Genomic DNA, 19,415 nt, shown 5'->3' on the forward strand with positions numbered 1-19,415 from the left:
TGTTCTATGAAATTCAAGTTCGTGCATCAGCATTATTCACCACAGGATCTGTTTGCTTTCCAGTGACAAATTAAGAAATAAGACAAACACTATGGAAGCAGTTTTTTCTCCTTTCTTACTCCAGCCTCCTTGGAGAATATAAATACAGTTTGGTTTGTTTGGGTTTTAGTATATCTAAGCTATGTTCTAAGTGAAGATAAGTTGAGGATGATTTTTGTTTGACAATTAAATAATTTTAACAATTAAATAATTAAGTTAATAGTTGCTTAAAAAATAGTCATTGAGACTGCTTCCCCCACTCTGGAAAAGGGAAAGATGAAGCAAACATAAGCTCATAAGACTCCAAATCCTGGGACTTCTGAGTCTTAGCAGTCAACACTTACATTATTTGTGATAGCTTGAATGAATTAGTCACCACTGAAATGGCTACCCAGTTTAGTAGAAACTTACTGGTTTATTCAGAAACTTAGAACAGTAAAACATCCATTCACTGAGAAGCATCCATCTTAGAAGCCTCTTCATGCACCAATGGAAAACAACACTTTTGACAGTAACTTTAACTATGTAAAAACAATACTGTCATTACCTAACACATGAGAATTGCCTCATTTTTGTTGATAATATAAACATACGTGTACATACGCATGAGAATTGAAATGCTCCCCACACACTACACCCCCAGTATAAAACAACACAAACTTTCTCCAGAATAAAAAAGCATGTGTAAAATACAACAGAAGCAATGCTGTTCTGTTGCAATCTTATATGCAGTATATTCTTTAAGTAGAGATATATGCACCAATCCTCCACATTCAGACTCCAGATGGTGCTACAGTCAACTGTAGAGGGACATCTGGTGTATTTCTAGAAAGAAAACTGAGTCTCTTACAGGTTCAACCTATTCTTTGCAGCCAGTCCAATAAGCAAGAGGTTGCAGGTATTTTGCTTTAGATTACCTTCCTCCCCTTCCCTTCACAATTTACTGCCCCTTCAACAGAACAAGTCGGGTGGATGGCCTCAGCGTTTGGATACCAGGCTTGTGTCAAGGCACTGAAGACGCACCACATCAAACCTGTGGCACTTGGCCTGTCAATACAGGCCAGTTGAAGTGATGGTGTAAGTTACGTGATACTAAGTATAAGCTTTTTATATCTCCTCATTCATCTCTGGAAAGATTTGTACAGCACAACAAAGAACTAACCCATGGCCACACGAAATGTAAACTGCATCTGAGCCTGCTGAATCAGATCACCTCATCAAGTAAGTCAGGTCAATTCCATTTCCATTACATATTTCTACAATTATAAAAGTCCCCTATACCCTGAAATTCATTTCAAAAGACTTCAAGGTAGGTGGTCTAAGCTCAGAAGCACATGAAAGCAAAACAAGCTGCATCCAAGAAATATTACTCTTTTCAATATACTAATTGTAGACAGAGCTGGTAGCAATTCTGATAGCTACTAGGCAACTAAAGGTTATTTAACTATGATTTAAAGACTAGTTTCCATTGTAATTCTGCCAACTTTGAATCCTTCAGGCTGAAATTCTTCTTGCCTATCTCAATCTAATTTTTAAAACTATCCTAAAAAGAGTTGCACCACATCTACAAGACAAAGAGTGTTCGTGCTGTCCACAAAACTCATACATAATGCTTTGTGTATTTGAACAGAATACAGAACCTCTTCTAACCTCTTTGAGAAGAAACTTTAACATCTAGGTATTTCAGAGCAGAGACTTGAAACGTGACAGAACACTTGGGTCATCCAAAGTTAGAAGAAATGCCTAGTATGGCCAATCTGAAAAATCCAAGCTCATCTGTCTAAACTGTAGGTTGCTGAAGACTGCAGCTTGGATTACAGAGATAGGTGAAAAGTGAGAAGACACCTAGGCAAATGAGGGACAGGAGTAAAGGAGAATGCTGGGCAAAGTCTGAAAACGGTGATGCTAGAGGGGTCTGTCTATATTAAAACACATTCCCCTCCAATATCTGGTTGACTTCCCATGCACACTAAACTCAACTTGCATGTATGTGCATTCTGCTTTGATCATAACACACTTTCCCTCTCACAGGATCCCTCTGCATTCAGTATATGAATAAGGACAGCACAAACAAACTAAATCTTATCTGCAGGACACCTGCTTTATTTACTGCATAAATGGGAAAGCACGTAGGAACTGTTGGAAGCAGCAAATGCTGCAGAGTCCAGTGCACATCCCTGTTCAGTTTATGATCGGGCATCCTAGGGTGAAATGCGATATCTGAGACAAACACATGTGTTGTGCTTCAAATCCTGCTATGAGAATGGCAGCATCAGCAAAAGGGCAAGACAAAACTTGATGCATGGAAGTTTCAAAGAACTGCAAATAAATCCACAGACGACTTTCACAACCTTAAGTATATAATATAAAATATATAATTTTCAAACATTGTTAAAAATGGATTTCCTACTACATGAGAACAATCACTATCTCAAATCTTAGGTTAATGAAGCCACAGGGACTTGAGAACTACCACAATGGTTTTCAAAGAAATAAAAGTTACACAAGCAATAGGTGAAGACATTTTTAAATAAATTTGTACAAATATTCTTTTAGTCATTTAATGCCTCATAATGAAACAATGGAAGCAAAAAGCGATTTTATTTCTCCTTTCTAGACATTGCTCTAAAAACACTTGAACATTTACATTAACAAAATATAACTCAGGAACCCAAGTCCCTTTAAATTTCAGGAGTATTAACTACTTTTTTAAAGTCTTATCCTTGAACTTAAATCACATCTAGCGCATATGTAGTAAAATTAAAGGGGAAAAATGCTTCTGACCCAGCCAGGTGCCCTGCGCCGTAGAAAACTCGGGATGCGCCCCGTGCCCGTTACTCGGCAAGGCGGGAGCACTTCTCAGCTGGCAAAAGCAAGCCAGCTCTCATGAGAACAGAACTGGTGCAGCCACTGTGTACAGAAAGAGTGCCCAACACAGCCACAGCACTCAGTAGCAATGTGAAGGAACCAAGAGCTTTTGTAAGGACTTACGTTCAGCTCTTTTTCACTTTGAAAGAACTGGAAGAAACCTTCCCCTAAGCTGACATATCCCTACCAATCAGAACAATTTATGGATTTACTTTTAGCAATATTACTAAATTTGGTATACACACATAGCAAATCTTCCTTAAATGCATACTTTCAAGTTTGACCAAGCTTCTTACTAGAAGGCCTCAGCTGAGTAAGGGCTTGCAAGCAGGGCATCAGAACCATGCTGCTTACTGAGATTATTCTAGTATGACCTTTCAAGCCACATGCACCTGGCTAGGTTAGTCATTTTAAAAGAAACAAATAATTTAAAATAAAATAATTCCAAAATTTGCATTCTTCCTCAAACTCCAAAACAGCTCCTGTGGAAATGAAGTAAGGAAAAATAAGAAGTGACTGGCATAAAAGAGGGAGGTTGGAAAGCTACAACAATTAATAATCCAAAACATAACACAATCTCTACATGGTATTAAAATTCTTTTGAAATCTGGGCATTTATTTAACACTCTCAAAGGAGTTATTTTGCTAGCTCAAGAAAACAAGAATAGAAGTCATACCGGAAACTGTCTGGGAACATGTAGGTGAGGGGAGGAAGAGAAGAATGGGATATAGAGCCAGGATGCTAGCCGGACAGAGGAGCTGAAGTGGTCGTGGATTCTGGATGAAGAATTTAGAAGACAACCAGGATTAGGAGGCAGGAAAAACAAACAAACAAAAAACCACAAAACCAAATAAACCACACACAACAAAAAACCAAACCTAGAGGCCTAATAAGAGGCAGGGTGAAGGATGGAGATCTCAAGTAAGGGGTGTACATATGCACGCATGTGAATGTGTTGGCAGGAAGTGGGGACCAAGATAAGAAGCTTAAGAAGGACAAGCCAGGGTCCTGGAACTGGGACCAGAAGTTGGATAGCATTGGGTATGAGCTGGTATCACCAAGTTTAGAAAGAATGGGGAAAACAGCCTATTACTTCTACCACACACTACCTTTTATAACAGTGCTTCCTTGCCTGGGAGGCAGTGAAGTAACACATGAGCCACTTCAAACTTACGCGCTTTATAGCAGGATGCAATGAACCTTTACTCAGTTGCTAACAGAGATGAACTAGAATAGCAAAAAACAAACCACTGTTCTTCAGCATGTTAGAATGACGCTCCAGACCATGTGGAAATACTGGTCAGAATCAAGAAAAAAAATCCTGTTTCAAAGGAAATATTTAGCTGCCTTATCCACAGATGCAACATTTTTTTTCCTGTCTTGCACCACTCACTCTTGCTCTCAACTTTTGCAGCAAATGAAGCAGAAGCCATACAGACAACACTACTTCACTGTGCAGTCCTGATTCCTCCCCAGTGCACAGTCATCTGTCCTGTTGAATGAGGCAGTGGGGAACAGTAAGCAGTCTCATAAGCAGAGTCTGTGTCCTAATATATGCATAAAAAGGTAAAATTAAGATTGTCTGCCTCTCCCACTTCCTAATCAGTATATTTTCCTTATGCAACATTGACACTCTTTCAGATTCACCTGTTCAGCCTGGAAAAAATTGTCTTAAATGTTTTGTCCACACATTCACAGACTCTACAGATTTCACAGTTGAGTGGCTCATCGCTTTCAAAATTTAAACGTGGCTTCACTTTCAGAAGAAAACAGTCCAAGTATGAAAGACTGCTCTTGAAGTTACAGTACAAGAGATAAAAGCAATGGGAGCTTTTGTTTGTAGCAATTATCTAGCTAGCTAAAAATTTTTTTCAAGAAAGTTCTATGATTGCTTACAGACTAGATTACATATTAGAATCAAAGACAGTATACAAAAACTACATTAAAATAGTTACAACTGCAGCATGGCTATCCTACTTACAAACAGAACAAAACAAATGAGTTACATAACATTCTGCACCCACTCATTTCTTACCACTGCACCCTGGCTTACTATTGCATGCAGTATACAGTGTGAAAAGGCCATTTTGGTACAACAATGCAGAAAAGTTATCCATGGATACTGGAAAAGTGTAGTACAGATCAAAGTAGTATTTGGTGTCAGGACTGGCAGAAATTGCTATTAATAGCCAGGAGTGTACAACATAGACTATGCTAAAACCACCAACAAACAAATCCTAACCTTAACAACAAACAAAATTATCTAATCCACATTTAGAGAAAAAATTTCAGTAAAGGATAAGATTGGTCAGTGCTCAAGGCAAGGAAACAAAAAGATGAGTGCTCTGATGCACTATGGAAATAGAAATGCTTGTTGCACATTTCTGCTGTTATTTTTCCTAGGGCAGCACGGAAAATACATTTTGGGTTCTTTACTTAGAAGGTTTAGAGATCTTATTTGTTATCCTGTCCATTTGGATAACAACAAATCTTAGGAAGAAAAGCTTCTTTTGAGTTTGATGTTGTTAAATTTCAGTGTGTAGTATAGGCTAAATAAATTTGTGTACATCACATTTCTGAAAGCTTTCAAAGCATCCAAAACTCTATACAATAGCAGAGCTGAGAATCAGAGAGCTGAAAGACTGCACTGAGGTGCTTCGTGAAAGCTTTGAAAAGATAATTTTTTCCTTTGACAAGTTAAGAGTTTGATTGAATTCAAAGAGCTCTTACTAAATAGTCCTAAGTGGATATCATGGTAAAAAGTAAAGCTGAAAGAGTGAAAAACCTGGCAAAGGGGATGGTGTAAATCAAACCACACTTTTCATAAAAGCACCAATCCTGAATCCCACAGTGCCCCTTCTTATCTGACTGCCCGCACAACAGACTACAGACTTTTAACTCCTTGCCTAAATATAGGATACGAACAAGAAGGAAAAGTCATCTGATCTAGCTAGACAGCCACATTCCAAAGAAGCCAGTTCAAGACACACAACTAAGTTTAAACAAAAGATGAGGATGATAGCGCTTGTCTCTAAAATGGGGAGCAGGGAGAAAGAGAAGAGAAGCTCTCATTATCTTAAAACTAAACCCTATGAAACAAGAGCATCCAGAGCTAAAGTTACACTAGGAAGAAATCCAAGCACATTAAGGCATGGAAATGGACAACTGAGGCAGCAAAACATACAGACTGGCTCACGTAAATCCTTGCACAAGTCCTTCAGTAAGAGATTAAAGAAATTACGTAGTCATGGAATCAAAACCAAAGTACTTCCAAGGATCAGACACTTAAAAGCAGGAGTAACTTGTTTCCTTTATGATAAAACACACTGGAACTTGTGTTAAAATAATCCACCACATTGAAGGAAACATTTAAATTATTCAATTACCAGAAAAAAATGAAGAAATTAGAAGGACCCAAGACAAACAGAGAACGGGCAATAAAATGGGTAGACCAAAGGAGTACTGACAAATTAAAACAATAAACACTCCATGCATAATATAAGTCATCTGGAATTATACTGGAATCTAAGCCACAAACTTCAGAATTCAGAATTCCTTTAGAGGCTCCCATAATACATTTAGCTCTTCTGCAATCACAGAGGTAATAAAAACCAAACTTAGCCTGAATAAAACCTGGAATAAAAAAAAGCCATGAAAGCTATTAAATCATCACTACAGAAGTCAACTGGATGTTATACCAGAGCACAGTGCTCAAATCAAGATATGCTATCTTGAAATAATAACGCAGTGCTGGGAAGCAGAAAGAGAATTGGTGATAGCGGCAGTGCCACCAAAGTGCAACTTCATTTTCATTGAAGTGGAACTTTGTATGTAGACAGTCTAAAGAACAAGGACTGCTGCTCTTGAAGAGGAAACAGCAGAAGTACACACAAAGTATGGCATGGCATCTAGAAGACAGACAGGACTGTTTCTTCCTCTTTCCTCTCATTGTGAAAACAAAGAAATGAGAAATAAAACTGAAATGTGACCATGTCAGAACTGAGAAAGGAAGGCATTTCACTCCTGGCCAGCCAAGTAACCTGTGCACTTCCTTCAAAGAGGAAAATGGGAACTAGACCACACACTAAATGAGATTTTTTTTTTTTTTAATTATATGTTTACAAAAATAACAAGATAGTCACAGTTATAATATTCTCTAAAAACAGAATACAAGATTTACATATCCATATAGTTAAGAGCTTCTAGATGAGGGCCATCCAAAATGGTAGACTTTACGTGGCACAAGTACATTTCGCCCACATCTTTCCAAAGACTGGAAGAGTAATGCCCCAGGATTCCCGGAGGAAAGCTGATACTCCTTATAATCCTCCAGAAAGTAGATGTAAAGTATCACCACGGACTCCAAATGTAAAAGTATCACATGACATCCATACCAGTGAACTAGAACAGATGGCTTGTTTCCTCCTGAGAAGGCCTTGGCAAAAATGAGTAGAGTAGACCTACCTGAATGCTAAACAAATAGCAATCACAAAAACATACATTCAAAGCACAAACAAGTGCTGGAAAAGGCCATTCAGACCTCTCGCTTCGAGACATACGCCAACAGCCTATGTGAAATAAGGTGAAAGTTTTCTGCAAGGCAAGTATATATTACTCAACTGCTGGGTTTCTTGTACTTTTCTCTAAAGCAGCAGACCCCAAGTGTCACCATCAGAAAGGACAATGACCCAGATAAACGGATGGCCCAAACCATTCTAGCAGCACCTGCCCTCCTGACCATTAAAGCACTTTTCCTTTTGCATTGATGTTTATTATACTGTTTCTTAAAGACAGAAGCTACAGCTTGTCCAAATGATCTAATTTCAGAGCACACTATTAGAATTAGATCAGTAAAAGGAAAGGGAAAGGAGGTTGGCACCTCCCAAAATGAAGTGCTAGTGTCTATCCAGAATGCCTTCAAAATCCTAAGAGTACCTGAAAGGAAATACCATCAACCCAGAAGGAAAGAGTCTGGGATATGAGATGGTCAAGCTGTAAAGGTGCCACAGTAAAAATAAAACTATCCCAAACTAAAAGAGTTTCTTCTCTTCCTGCTAATTTTAAAATGGATGAGTTGTACCTAGGATCCATTTTTCATTCTTTAAAGTTCAGTAAACTTTTTGTAGTGAAATACCAGATTTCTCCCTTCCTTGGAGGCAAATTATGCATAGATGGCAGTTCCCTTTAAAAAAATTTGTGCAAATATATTTCAATAAATGGACTATGCTCCCCACTTAAATTAAAAAGTTGATATGACAAATAGATGAAAACATGAATCCTCATTAACGCCTCTGGTAACCTTAGCCTAGCTGTACTTTCACTCATCAAGCTGTCCTTCACATCCAAAAAAACATAAGTGAGAAATGCTCAATAGGGTCTAAGCACTTTGTTTGTAAAAGACATTATTTCCATAGTAAGTAGGAAGATCAGAGTCCTGTTTAACTTTGAAAATCTATTCTATTAACAGACATTATTTCGTACCCAAGAAATCTTCCTTTAATCTGTAGATGCAGCAGTTCCAACTTTTTTCATTTTGAGCTGTTTCAAGGGAGTAACTCTTGAAACCAGCCAAAACCAACTCTGCAAAACAGTGGCATGGAACAGTCAAGAACATATTATCCAATCAAAGTGCCTTCAGGTCCTGCTAACAGCTTTGGAAACTGCTCAAGTACAAAGAACGACCATTCACGTAGAGAAAGCATTTCCAAATAGCAGATAACATGGGGAAGTGGCAAAAAAGCATCACTGTGTAAAAATCAAAATAAATCATTCACATAAATCATTCACAATATTGTTGGCTGTTCATATACTGTACAGAAAAGATATAAAAGGATATTAATGTTTAAAGAGGCAATAAGCAGGGTAAGAGAATAATGAAGACTAATATGACTTGTAGTGCAAAAGCTCCCAAAGGCCCTGTTCTGGATGGGAGTCCCACAGTGCTATGTATGGCAGCAAAGATGAGTCCCCATCTCAGAAACCACACACCCCAAAGGCAATTAAACTAAAATAAAATTAACTAGGATATTAATCTGATATGTGCAACAGCTCTGGTTTTCAAATGCGATATGTTTTTGGAGTCTGTACTACCACTTCAGCCTAGAGAAGAGGAGGATTACAATCCTTTTCTGACAACCTGATTCAGAAACAGTAAGGGATGCTGAGGAAGAAGAAACAAAAAATAGTCACCCTCTCAATCATGAAGTGCTTGGCTCACACAAATGCTGCTTATCCTGCAGAAGTGGAAAAAAGACTGCTTTCCCGTTTAAGCAGTAAAAAGCAGATAACCCAATTATACAGCTTTTTTTTTGCCCCCCCCCCCCTTTTTTTTTAAAGAAGCTGGAATTGGGTGTTTAATTTCTATAGAATTCACTTTAATCTACGAAGAAATTTTCAAAGTCCGTTTCCATCAAAATATTAGCCTTTCATTTGCATTATGTATCCTTTATAAAACACACATTTTAAGAGAACGTTGCAAGAAAATGGCTGGAAGTCATCCCAGAAACCACTGCCTTATATATCCTTTCTGTAATTCAGGAGAAAAAGATACTATACATTATTGTAGACTGGGAGACAGAAAAGAACAAATCATTGTGGATTCAGCATTTGCTGCCAGAACACCAGAAATGCTTTTTACGCAGCAGGAATGTTCCTTTTAAAACACATACAGAACTCTTTGACAAATTGAAAAGATTTAATCAATTACCAACAAGTTTTCTGTTCACTTTTGCTAAGTCAAAGGTGGAAGTCAAAGAGAGACGATAATCATAGTTCATTCAAAAAGTGATTAACATCAATGCATGAACTTATGCAAATACTTGCTCAAAAAAGTAGTAAGAGGAACCTTGTTCTCCAACAATCAATACAGCAGCAATGTGCACAAGTCTATTATATTCATAGACTGGTAGAAAAAGGAACCCAAAATAATGTCATGAGAACAGCCTTGACATGCATGCTGTTTAAAGATGCAAATACAGTAACAATTACAGATTGTGCTTTCAGGATCACTCCACTTTCTAAAGCTCTAAATATGAGCATTTCTAAAATCCCACCATTCAACATTAAATAGTGAAAATTAAGTTAATACATCCTACTCATCCTTAATCCAGTAATACCTTTAAGTTCTGATGCACCTAATTGCAAAGCATTGCTGTAGCTAAAGATTATCCCAAGCCAGATAGATCCTAAGAAATCCCTTAAGCCCCCTTCTTCCAGAGGGATGAAGCAAGACCTGAAGGTAACAACATATAGAAAATGCATGAGAAAGTAGCAGCCTAATAGAGATACTAGAAAGCAGGGCAGCATCCAGAAAAATTAAGCCCTTAATAGAAAGCTTCCATTTAAATGGCATCCAGTGTCAGCTTTTTCAGTTATTGTGCATCATACAGCAGCTACAGCCAGATTCAAACCCTCTTTACACAGCTTAGAGCTCAGGTGCACAGCATAGAGAGCGCCCAGTGTAGCCAAGAGCCACCTTGAGGACAAAGCTGATAAAACCAAAAGCTGATTTTCTTGCTAAGAAGAATAAACACATACAAAAATTATGTCTTTTTATGAACGATAAAAGACCTAAATAGAAGCAGAAGTGGCTCTGTGCATGTGTGTTTATATGCACAACCTTGTAACATCCATTGGTGGCAGAAGCTTGCAGTTACTGGATGCTCACGTGCGAGGCATCAGACATGAGGCCAGGGACACAGGGCGCTTGCTGCACTCGACAGGACATTCTCAGACGGCTGCTTCTAATCCTTCTACACTTGTTTGCTGTGACACATGGCCCTCTCCATTGCCTAAAGCACAAGGTGGCGATCTAGTGCCCAGAGAACTCAGTGGAGCAGACATGAAGTCACCATCACAGACCTTTCTAAGTCTTCTACTATCCTCTGAAGTTGATCTTTGAGCATAGCCTGAAGACCAGCTCGGAGCCTGGAACCCCGAAACTGTATCAAGTTCCCCACAACTAATGCCAAATATCCAGTAACACCTTTGAGGTACCTTGACTCCCTGGTGCCCTTTCTATCCTCAGCATCTGTACAACTGTAGCCATTAACAGTCGAAAGCCAGATTAACCTGCTTAGCACAGCTAACATTAGTGTTAACACTGTAGGAACGTGTTTAAATTTGACACTGAGTAATTAAACTAAATCGTATGTATTTAAAGTGCACCGTTCCAAAGGCATTCTCAAATCACTGCAGAGCTGTAGATAATTATGTATAGCAGTCAGCACACTGGAAAAAGATGAGGAAATGTTCCTGACAAAGTGAAGGGAGCTGGTGGTGTGCTCTGAACATAATCTGAAGAATGAATACGGGTGTTGCATAGCACATAACCTATAAATTAAGCTGTCAATAAAAAGAGAGAGAGAATAGGGGATATAAAGGCAAAAGAAGAAAAATAGCTATTTCTTCAAATGAAGCGCAGCTGCTGAACCCCCTTCTGTAAATCTAATTGTACATATTTTAAAATCCAAGATTACTTTGTTCTAAACATTATTTCCTAGATGTCAAAATCAGCACAGAGGACCATGTATTTCTTGATACAGATTTGACAGGCTATTATATTACACTTTTAATGCTTACTGGTATGCCATAACAGTTAATTTATTAAAAAAACCCCAAAGCTGTGTAAAAACAAAGTTCTATCTATATTTTCATGAAACATACTATTTGGCAGCTAACAGTCCCTAAAAAGGAAAAAAACTGGTGGGTGAGAAAGAGTTCTACCTAAAATGACTAATGAGGAAGAGGAAGGAAAAGGTAGCATGTGAATCTGCAGCAAAATATAATGTAACTATTGATCTCCGCAATCGGTAGCAGGTAGTCTTTCAGATCACAGGTACTTTTACAGTTATACAAACGTCCTTGCTGGCTCAACAGTGAAGGTCTTAAAACAATTGACCTGATTTGTTTTCTTCATTTTTTTGCAGGGGTTGGGGGGTCCTATTCAATCTGTATATTGGGTAGCAATTAAAAAGAAAAAAAACCACAGAAACACAGTGAATAATGAATGATGTTATAACAGAAAATTACAGCATTGGCATAAGTAGAATAAGCAAACCTATAGCAGCACAGCAGAATAACGAGTTACATCAATATGAAATCTGGTAAAAGACAGTTTTAAAATGCTCTTACACAACAGAAAAACCAAAAAGGCAGAAGGGTCTTATGATGCTGAACTTATACACACAAAATGAACTACAGGTAACACTGCTAAGAGATGCAGGCATCTTACCTGTGAGTACAGCTTTTGCTGAAGGATCTGCCAGATCCAGCGCAGATTTCCCGTCGGTGTTACGAATGTTTGGATCAGCTCCGTGCTGCAGCAGCACTGTGCAGGGAAAGCAGAAACAGTATCTTACCTCAGGTATACACAGATCATTTACTGTTAAGTGTCTCCTCGGCATGATGTAGGCATAAAAACACATTGCACAATTTTCTTTATTTTTCCTTCTGGGTTTTTTTTCCTCCTCTCTCTCTTTTTTTTTTTTTTTTTTTTTTTTGTGTTAAGCACTGCAGCAAAGGATCTTCCTCAGAGTAAGGCTAAGTTGGCAAGTTAAGATATAGTAAGATCACATGACTTTGCATGATAAACATGAACCCCGAATCTCTTGCAATACTCAGTTTTGGGTTCCTCCTGACAGCTAGCTGGGAAGCTGTGCATTCACTGACTCACACTGGGAAATCTGCTGTGGAACCTGCTCCTGCCTTTACTACCACTACTGCTGCTTGTTACCACTCCTGTTCCTTTTCCTGCCGAATATCCCAAGTCACCCCGCCTCTGTAAATCAGTAATACTCCAGCCTTTCAGTGGCTCGTCACTTGCACACAAAATCTTAACCACAGCATACTGGCTTGCCTTCAAGAAGTGTAACAAATAGAGTAAGATGTGTAACCTTGTACCCTGCAGTCTGGATGTTCAGAGACTATTATTCTCGCTGCTATTTTTTCCCTCTAAGCCTATTAACACATAAAAATTCAAGTACATAAAAATACTCAGAATGCAATATGCAACCATATGGCTAGGAAGGCATTGATACAGTAAGTTATCATCTGGAAAAGCTCATTAAAAAAAAAAAAAACCAACGAAAACACTATTTCACCTGTAAACTCTTTTGATCAGAAACAACATAGTAACAATGCAATTCAGACCACCCCCTCTCAAGATCGAGGCATTTTCTACAGAACTGGAAAACAAAGCCCACAGCAACTTTAGAGGTCTGACACAAAAGGGCCTCAATTCTCCATTTCCCCAAATGTCATGCAAAATAAGCACAACATATTACAAATTCAGAGCAACAGATACACGTTCACTTTGCACAAATGTGAATAACAGGACAGGGTACAGAGGTGCAGAGACTCAATGTCAAGGAGACAAATAATAAAAACCAGAAGACATTTATGGTTGCTCATGTAACCATGTCTGTTGAGATACAGCTGGACTGAAGGAGTCAAGACAAAGAAATACTTGCAAACATTTTTTGTAACAAAGGGTACAGAAACACTTCATGGACAGGATTCTCCAGGAAAAAACATAACCCAATCCAGAACAAAAGTAATTACCAGTATTATATTACATGTTATCACTTTAACCAGCAAAAGGCTTTTCAGGAATGAACTTTTTTCTAAATTAAAATTTTAACTGGTAGTATTGTTTTTATTCAAACCTCTTTTCTTATACAAGTCTGACTTTAAATGCTTTTAACATTGCCAAATTTCATGTATTACAGCTATGCTACATACTTGCCCTAAGCTGAATTTTTGCCGAAGTCTGGTGCTTTAATAAATTGACTTATTTTCTGCTTTGCCAAGAAGGTGCAATTGTCTCATGTTTTTGAAAGAAGACTCAAGTAGACAGATTGGGCTTTTACTAGTAGGTTTTTTTGTTTGCTGGTGTGTTTTTTTTTTCCCTATGCCAAGACGAAGACACCAAAATGGAAAAAAAACAACCAACCAACCAAAAAAACCAGCTAGCACGTGCTCACAGAAGCTTGTTAAGATCTGGCACCTACATTTCTGAAGATGCCATCTGTGCCATACATGCTACCACCCCCTTAGAGATCTTACTCACAGACAGGTTTGACTCTGAGCCAGCCTCACAAGCCAGTCAGGCACACTCCAGCAGGAAGTGGTGAACAGGACTTTTTGCAGGATTTTTTAAACACAGTAGGCAGTACAGAAAGCAAGTATGGAGAGACACACTCAGTAGTCCTGTCTCTATTCACTTGGACCCTGCTAGTAAATCTATATTCCAGAGGAGAGGGAAGCCCTTTGTCCCAAAAGGCATCAGGGAAGGGTGGGACCCAGGAACAAAGCATCTATCAAGAGAAAGCAGGCAGTACAAAATGATGAAACAGCACAGCCTGGATGAGAAGACAGTGAAGGATTCACACAGCAAAAAGCCTGGGACAAAGAGCTAGGGGAGAAAACTGAACAAGAAGATGTGGCAGGGGAAAAGAGAATAGCTCAGATAAAAAGTCCCGGAAGAAAGACCACGAGAGAGGAATGACTGGGATTTGACTGGAGTTTGGAGGTTTGGACTAGCATGTGAAGCCAAGCTAAGGCAGGTTAGGGTGCAAGAAAGGTGACTTTGAAAAATGAGAGGTAACAGGTGTAAAGATGTCAGAGGGATCTACAGCTGCCAGAGCCCGATGTTAAAACAGAAGCACAGATTTTCAAGTCTCTTAATTCTTCCGTCTGGTGCAAACCAACCAAGGGGGCTTCCCTACTACTTCTGCTGGCACACAGAGAAGATGACAACACAGTACTTTCAGCTCCCCTCCTGGCTAAAATGACAAAGGACAATGCAGTGTATCTAACCTGTTCAGTCATGCTAATGAACCATGAAGGGTTTTGGCATGGCTTACAACACACAATTTCTATGTCAGGTTTTTAGTTTTTCAAAAACCTAGGGAAATAAACTAAAAATTTACTAACAGTGCTTAAGTTGGTTGCCTGCAAAAACCCTAAATTAGTGACTGCCTGTGGAACATGCACTTGAAGTGGCCAAACTAGGTTCAGAAAAAGAACCTGTTAGAACTCCATTGCTGTAACCATGAGACTTGTCCTTCTTGTCTCTGCAATCACTCATCCCACTCGTCATAACCCTTCCAGCCTCTCCAACAGCCAAGGGTATAGTCCTGCAGATAGCTCCCTTATTCAGTCCTAGACACAGATCTATCCTGTGAAATGAATGCAGTAGCATCTTGGGATCTTGGGAGAAGAAACCAATCATATAAATAAAGACTGTATCAGAATGCAGATGAAAAAAGGAAGCAAATTCAGGTCACAAAGGCAGTCTTATCTTATATTTCCTCTATTGACTATTCAATTCTATCCTCTCCACACTTTTTTAGTGCATAATCTCACAAAAAAATATCCAAGTGAGCAATGTTGTCATCAACATGAATTAACAAAAGAAATCCAGCATTTGATGTTTAGCCTATCGGTGTAACGCAGCTGTACTTTCATACCTGGCAAACCATAGGCAGCTTCTAATTGAATGTTCACCTGCTTGTTCAAAACCTTTAACACTTTAGCCCAACACAAAGACTCTTCTAACCACAGGGTATTTGAGATCTAGACACGGTGTGTCTCTCTGAATTTCCTTTTCAATGCACCAGGGATGTGTAAAACCGTCAAGATAGATCTCCTGTTTGAGAAAAACATTCCCTTTATAACGAAACACAACAGAACAAGCCATTCTAGATAACTGTAGCTATTTCGGATTTCAAATACTGCACACTGGTTTTAGAGGATGGTTTCTGAGTAGCCTGAAAATGAAACGTGGCAATAGTTTCTGTCAAGAGACCACTGTTAACAGGCAAGTGCAAGGATGGTGTGCACACAAATTCACTCCTGGAACATTTTGATATGCTGGTTTATTTCCTCTGGACAGTGGGGACATTGGGGTGTATTATTTTTCTGTACTGCAGGCAGAGCCCTTAATAATCTAGCAATACTATTACCTGGCTATCCTTGCCTTTCCTACAGACCATATTGTACAAACAGCGTAAAGAAGCTCTTTTAATTGAATCTTCATATTGTGTATGGACAAAGTCCTTTAAGTTTAACTATAGAACAAACACGGACTGGTACAGAGTTATATTTTTACCCTCACTGCAACTGCTACAATATACAAGTTTCTGATCTTCACATACCATCTGAAATGCTTTATTTAATTACACTGCTATTATACCAGATCAGTACTAGAGATAAGAAAGGCCACATTCTTCCCACCAAATAAAAAAAAGTTACGGTATTGCACAGAGCATGAACTACAACCACTAATCATTTCAGATTACTGCCAACTTGCTACAGCAGGATAAATCCTAAAATTAAACACTTGGCCCACAGCCTCCTGGCATAGGTATTTTGAAGCTAACCAACACTACCTCATTTGGCTGTCAAATTATAAACCCACCAAGAACAAGCATTTTTACTTTTAGCAGTTTCAACCTTCGCATTTTCACCAACAAGGTATGGCAAAAACTTCCCTGGTAGCTATACAGGAACACGGGAGAAGTAAGTTTTATTTGAAGAAGAAAGAAAAAAAAAAAGGGGGGGGAGTTTGTCTACACACAAACCATCACCCAAGTACTTAACCATTCCTCCTTCATACTGCCTCAGTTAAAAGTACACCAAAGGAAAACATTTTTGATTGAAAGACAGAAATACAATGGGAATAAAAAAATCAATCTGGTTGTTCCAATATTAGGCACAATCAAAGATCAGAGTATTTCTGTTATACTTTGTCTAGGCCCAACATCCACAAGCTTCCTGAGTGTACTTGGAGGAATGCTGACAGAAAAGTTCACATTGGATTTTGAAGCAGATGCACTTAAGTACAAAAAAAGGAGACATCCAAACCTTTGACTGTTGAGTGAAAAATGCAAGAACAACAGGCAGACCTTCCACAAGTATCTGTACTTAAAGCTGCCTACTGCTTTTAATTACATTTCCAGAGACTTCAGTTCCCCACAGCTCTACCACTGCCTCCTCTCTCCCCACCAGTTCTTTTATCACTGTGTCCCACTGCCTTATGCTCATGGTCCCTTCCAGCTACCTTAACTTTAGTATAGATCCTTTCTTCCCTCTTTTCAACTTCACCTTCTGGAGATGATTTCCAAAGGTCCTTTCCAAACCATATTACTGTAGCTTTATCTACTTACTCCCAAAGTATCAAGGTACAGAGAAAACAGCCTAAGAAAAAGCCCTCCTTTTAACTCACAACATATGCACTATCCTCCATCTCTCTAAAGGACACTTTCAAAGCTGGTCAGTCTCTCACTAACCTTAGGTCCCAGGAACACACACGCCTCAGTACTAGTCCCATGCAGGACATGTTTCCAAGTTATACTTCACCAGAAACATCATGTGCTCATTTACCTCCACATTCTGAAAACATCTAGACAACACACTGGACTCCAAACTCTTTTTTCAGCCAATGCTAAATACATCTTCTCCCCTCACTACTTCTACATGTAAACCAAACCACTGAGGTTTTGAAGCTTTTCTCATGTTACAAGAACAATTTCTTGCCTAGAAATTATAATTCTGTGATTCACATCTAATAATCCCATTTTGGCAAGTTACCAGATACATAAGCCTTTCTGCTAAATGACCCCATATAACAGAAGTTGTAGCACCCTACTCTTAGCTTCATAAAGTTGAATATATGAGATACAGCTAATAACATTAACCACAACTGTATCACTGATTAACTTCCACTTCACTTGTGTTCAGTTTTGGGCCCCTCACTACAGGAAAGACATTGAGCTGCTAGAGCGTGTCCAGAGAAGGGCAACAAAGTTGGTGAGGGGCCTTGAGCACAAGTCTTATGAGGAGCGGCTGAGGGATCTGGGGCTGTTCAGTCTAGAAAAGAGGAGGCTGAGGGGAGACCTTATCGCTCTCTACAACTACCTGAAGGGGGGTTGTAGTGAGGTGGGTGTTGGTCTCTTCTGTCAGTTGCCTGGAGATAGGACAAGAGGAAATGGCATCAAGTTGAGGCAAGGGAGATTTAGGTTAGATACTGGGAAAAATTTTTTTACTGAGAGGGTTGTCAAACATTGGAATGGGCTGCCCAGGGAAGTGGTTGAGTCACCATCCCTGGAAGTATTCAAAAAGCGAGTGGACAGGGTACTCCAGGGCATGGTTTAGGGGGCATGGTTAATGGTTGGACTCGATGATCTTGAAGGTCTTTTCCAACCGAAATGATTCTATGATTCTATGATTCTGTGAGCAATCCCAGTCTTGGCTGCATGATTAAGAAAAACGCTATATTCATCAGCCATCAGAATTACAAGGAGAAGACATGAGAGGCAGTTATTGCTACAGAAGCTGCACACAGCTCTAAAGGTTTGAGTATCACTACTTGACCTGATGACATCCATGGCCTTAAACACCACTGCCAGCTCAGCTAAGAGGAGTTGGAAAAAAGGAGAGGAGCAGGTCCTACACTCTTGACTGCCCTTTTATAGTGAAAGCCATCAAAGCTGAATGAAGAGAGGATTATGGAGCAAAGAGGCTAAGCACACCAAAGGATTTAGTTCGGAGTCAGAGTAGTGTACAGGCAGTAACCAGACATACCTGGGAGCACTGCAGGTAGTTTATTGACAAGAAGAGATGATAACCAGGTGGCAGTTCAGGGACAGAAGGACAGGAATGCATTTGGTAGGAGAGACAGACAAACATGAAAAAGCATGCAGAAGCAGCAAAAAAGAAGAATAAAGGCAGGGTGAGCAATTAAATCCCTAAGAGAATTCAGGGAGAAATACAGTAGAAGTCTCCATGGGTGCAGGTAGGACAAGTAAGGAAAAGTTGTAAAGACTGGACCTCTAGCAACAAAGGTGTCTACAAACAGTTAACTGCTGAAGACTTCAAAGACCTGCGTTACCACTACCACAGCTCCTTTGTAGGGTTTTATTGCTCAGGTGGCAGACTGGAGTGGACTCTTCCAGGCTGAGAGCTGCTGTTTCTGAGGCAGAGGCTAAGGACCTTGCTAAGCTGAGAAATTATGTCCAGCTAGTCTCAACACCCCTGAGACAAAGGGGCCATGCAGAACAGTGCTTAGCTTGAAGGGGAGAAGGGAGGGTCCAAACACCAAGTTCCAGGGGTGTAAGGAACATCTCTAGTAGGATGAGAACAGACAACACTTCAAGGCAGAGAGCAGGAGAGCATGCAGCCTTTATCCTCACTCCCAATAAAAAACAAAAAATTAAAAAAAAAAATTGTTAAAGGACTACAAAGAATTTTAAAACTGCCCCCCTGCAAGACAGCGCTATCACAGGCTACAGTTTCACCTAGACCAGGCTGGCAGAATTGCCACCCCCAGCCCTAGGCTGCTCACCCTGCTTTGGGCAGCTGCAAACATTTGGTCAGACAACAAGGCAAATCAGAGAAGTGATCACTTGCCCAATCCAGTTCATCATGTAACGACATGACATGCTCTGGTTGGCATAAGAAAGAACAGTACAGGGACACATGCCAGTGACAGGAGTTGAAAAGGTTG

At 39.4% G+C, this 19,415-nt stretch overlaps 1 protein-coding gene across 2 annotated transcripts in view; it reads right to left on the reverse strand.

The window, feature by feature from the left end:
* Positions 1–19,415, reverse strand: part of TNKS (tankyrase) — a 147,847-nt gene that overhangs the window by 100,182 nt on the left and 28,250 nt on the right. For both annotated transcript variants that reach the window (XM_052776663.1, XM_052776658.1), the window contains exon 3: positions 12,141–12,236. In XM_052776663.1, coding sequence (XP_052632623.1) covers positions 12,141–12,236 — 96 coding nt within the window. The remainder of the gene's footprint in view (positions 1–12,140; positions 12,237–19,415) is intronic.

This window comes from Harpia harpyja, chromosome 2 (genome assembly GCF_026419915.1).
Source record: "Harpia harpyja isolate bHarHar1 chromosome 2, bHarHar1 primary haplotype, whole genome shotgun sequence".
Taxonomy (NCBI): domain Eukaryota; kingdom Metazoa; phylum Chordata; class Aves; order Accipitriformes; family Accipitridae; genus Harpia; species Harpia harpyja.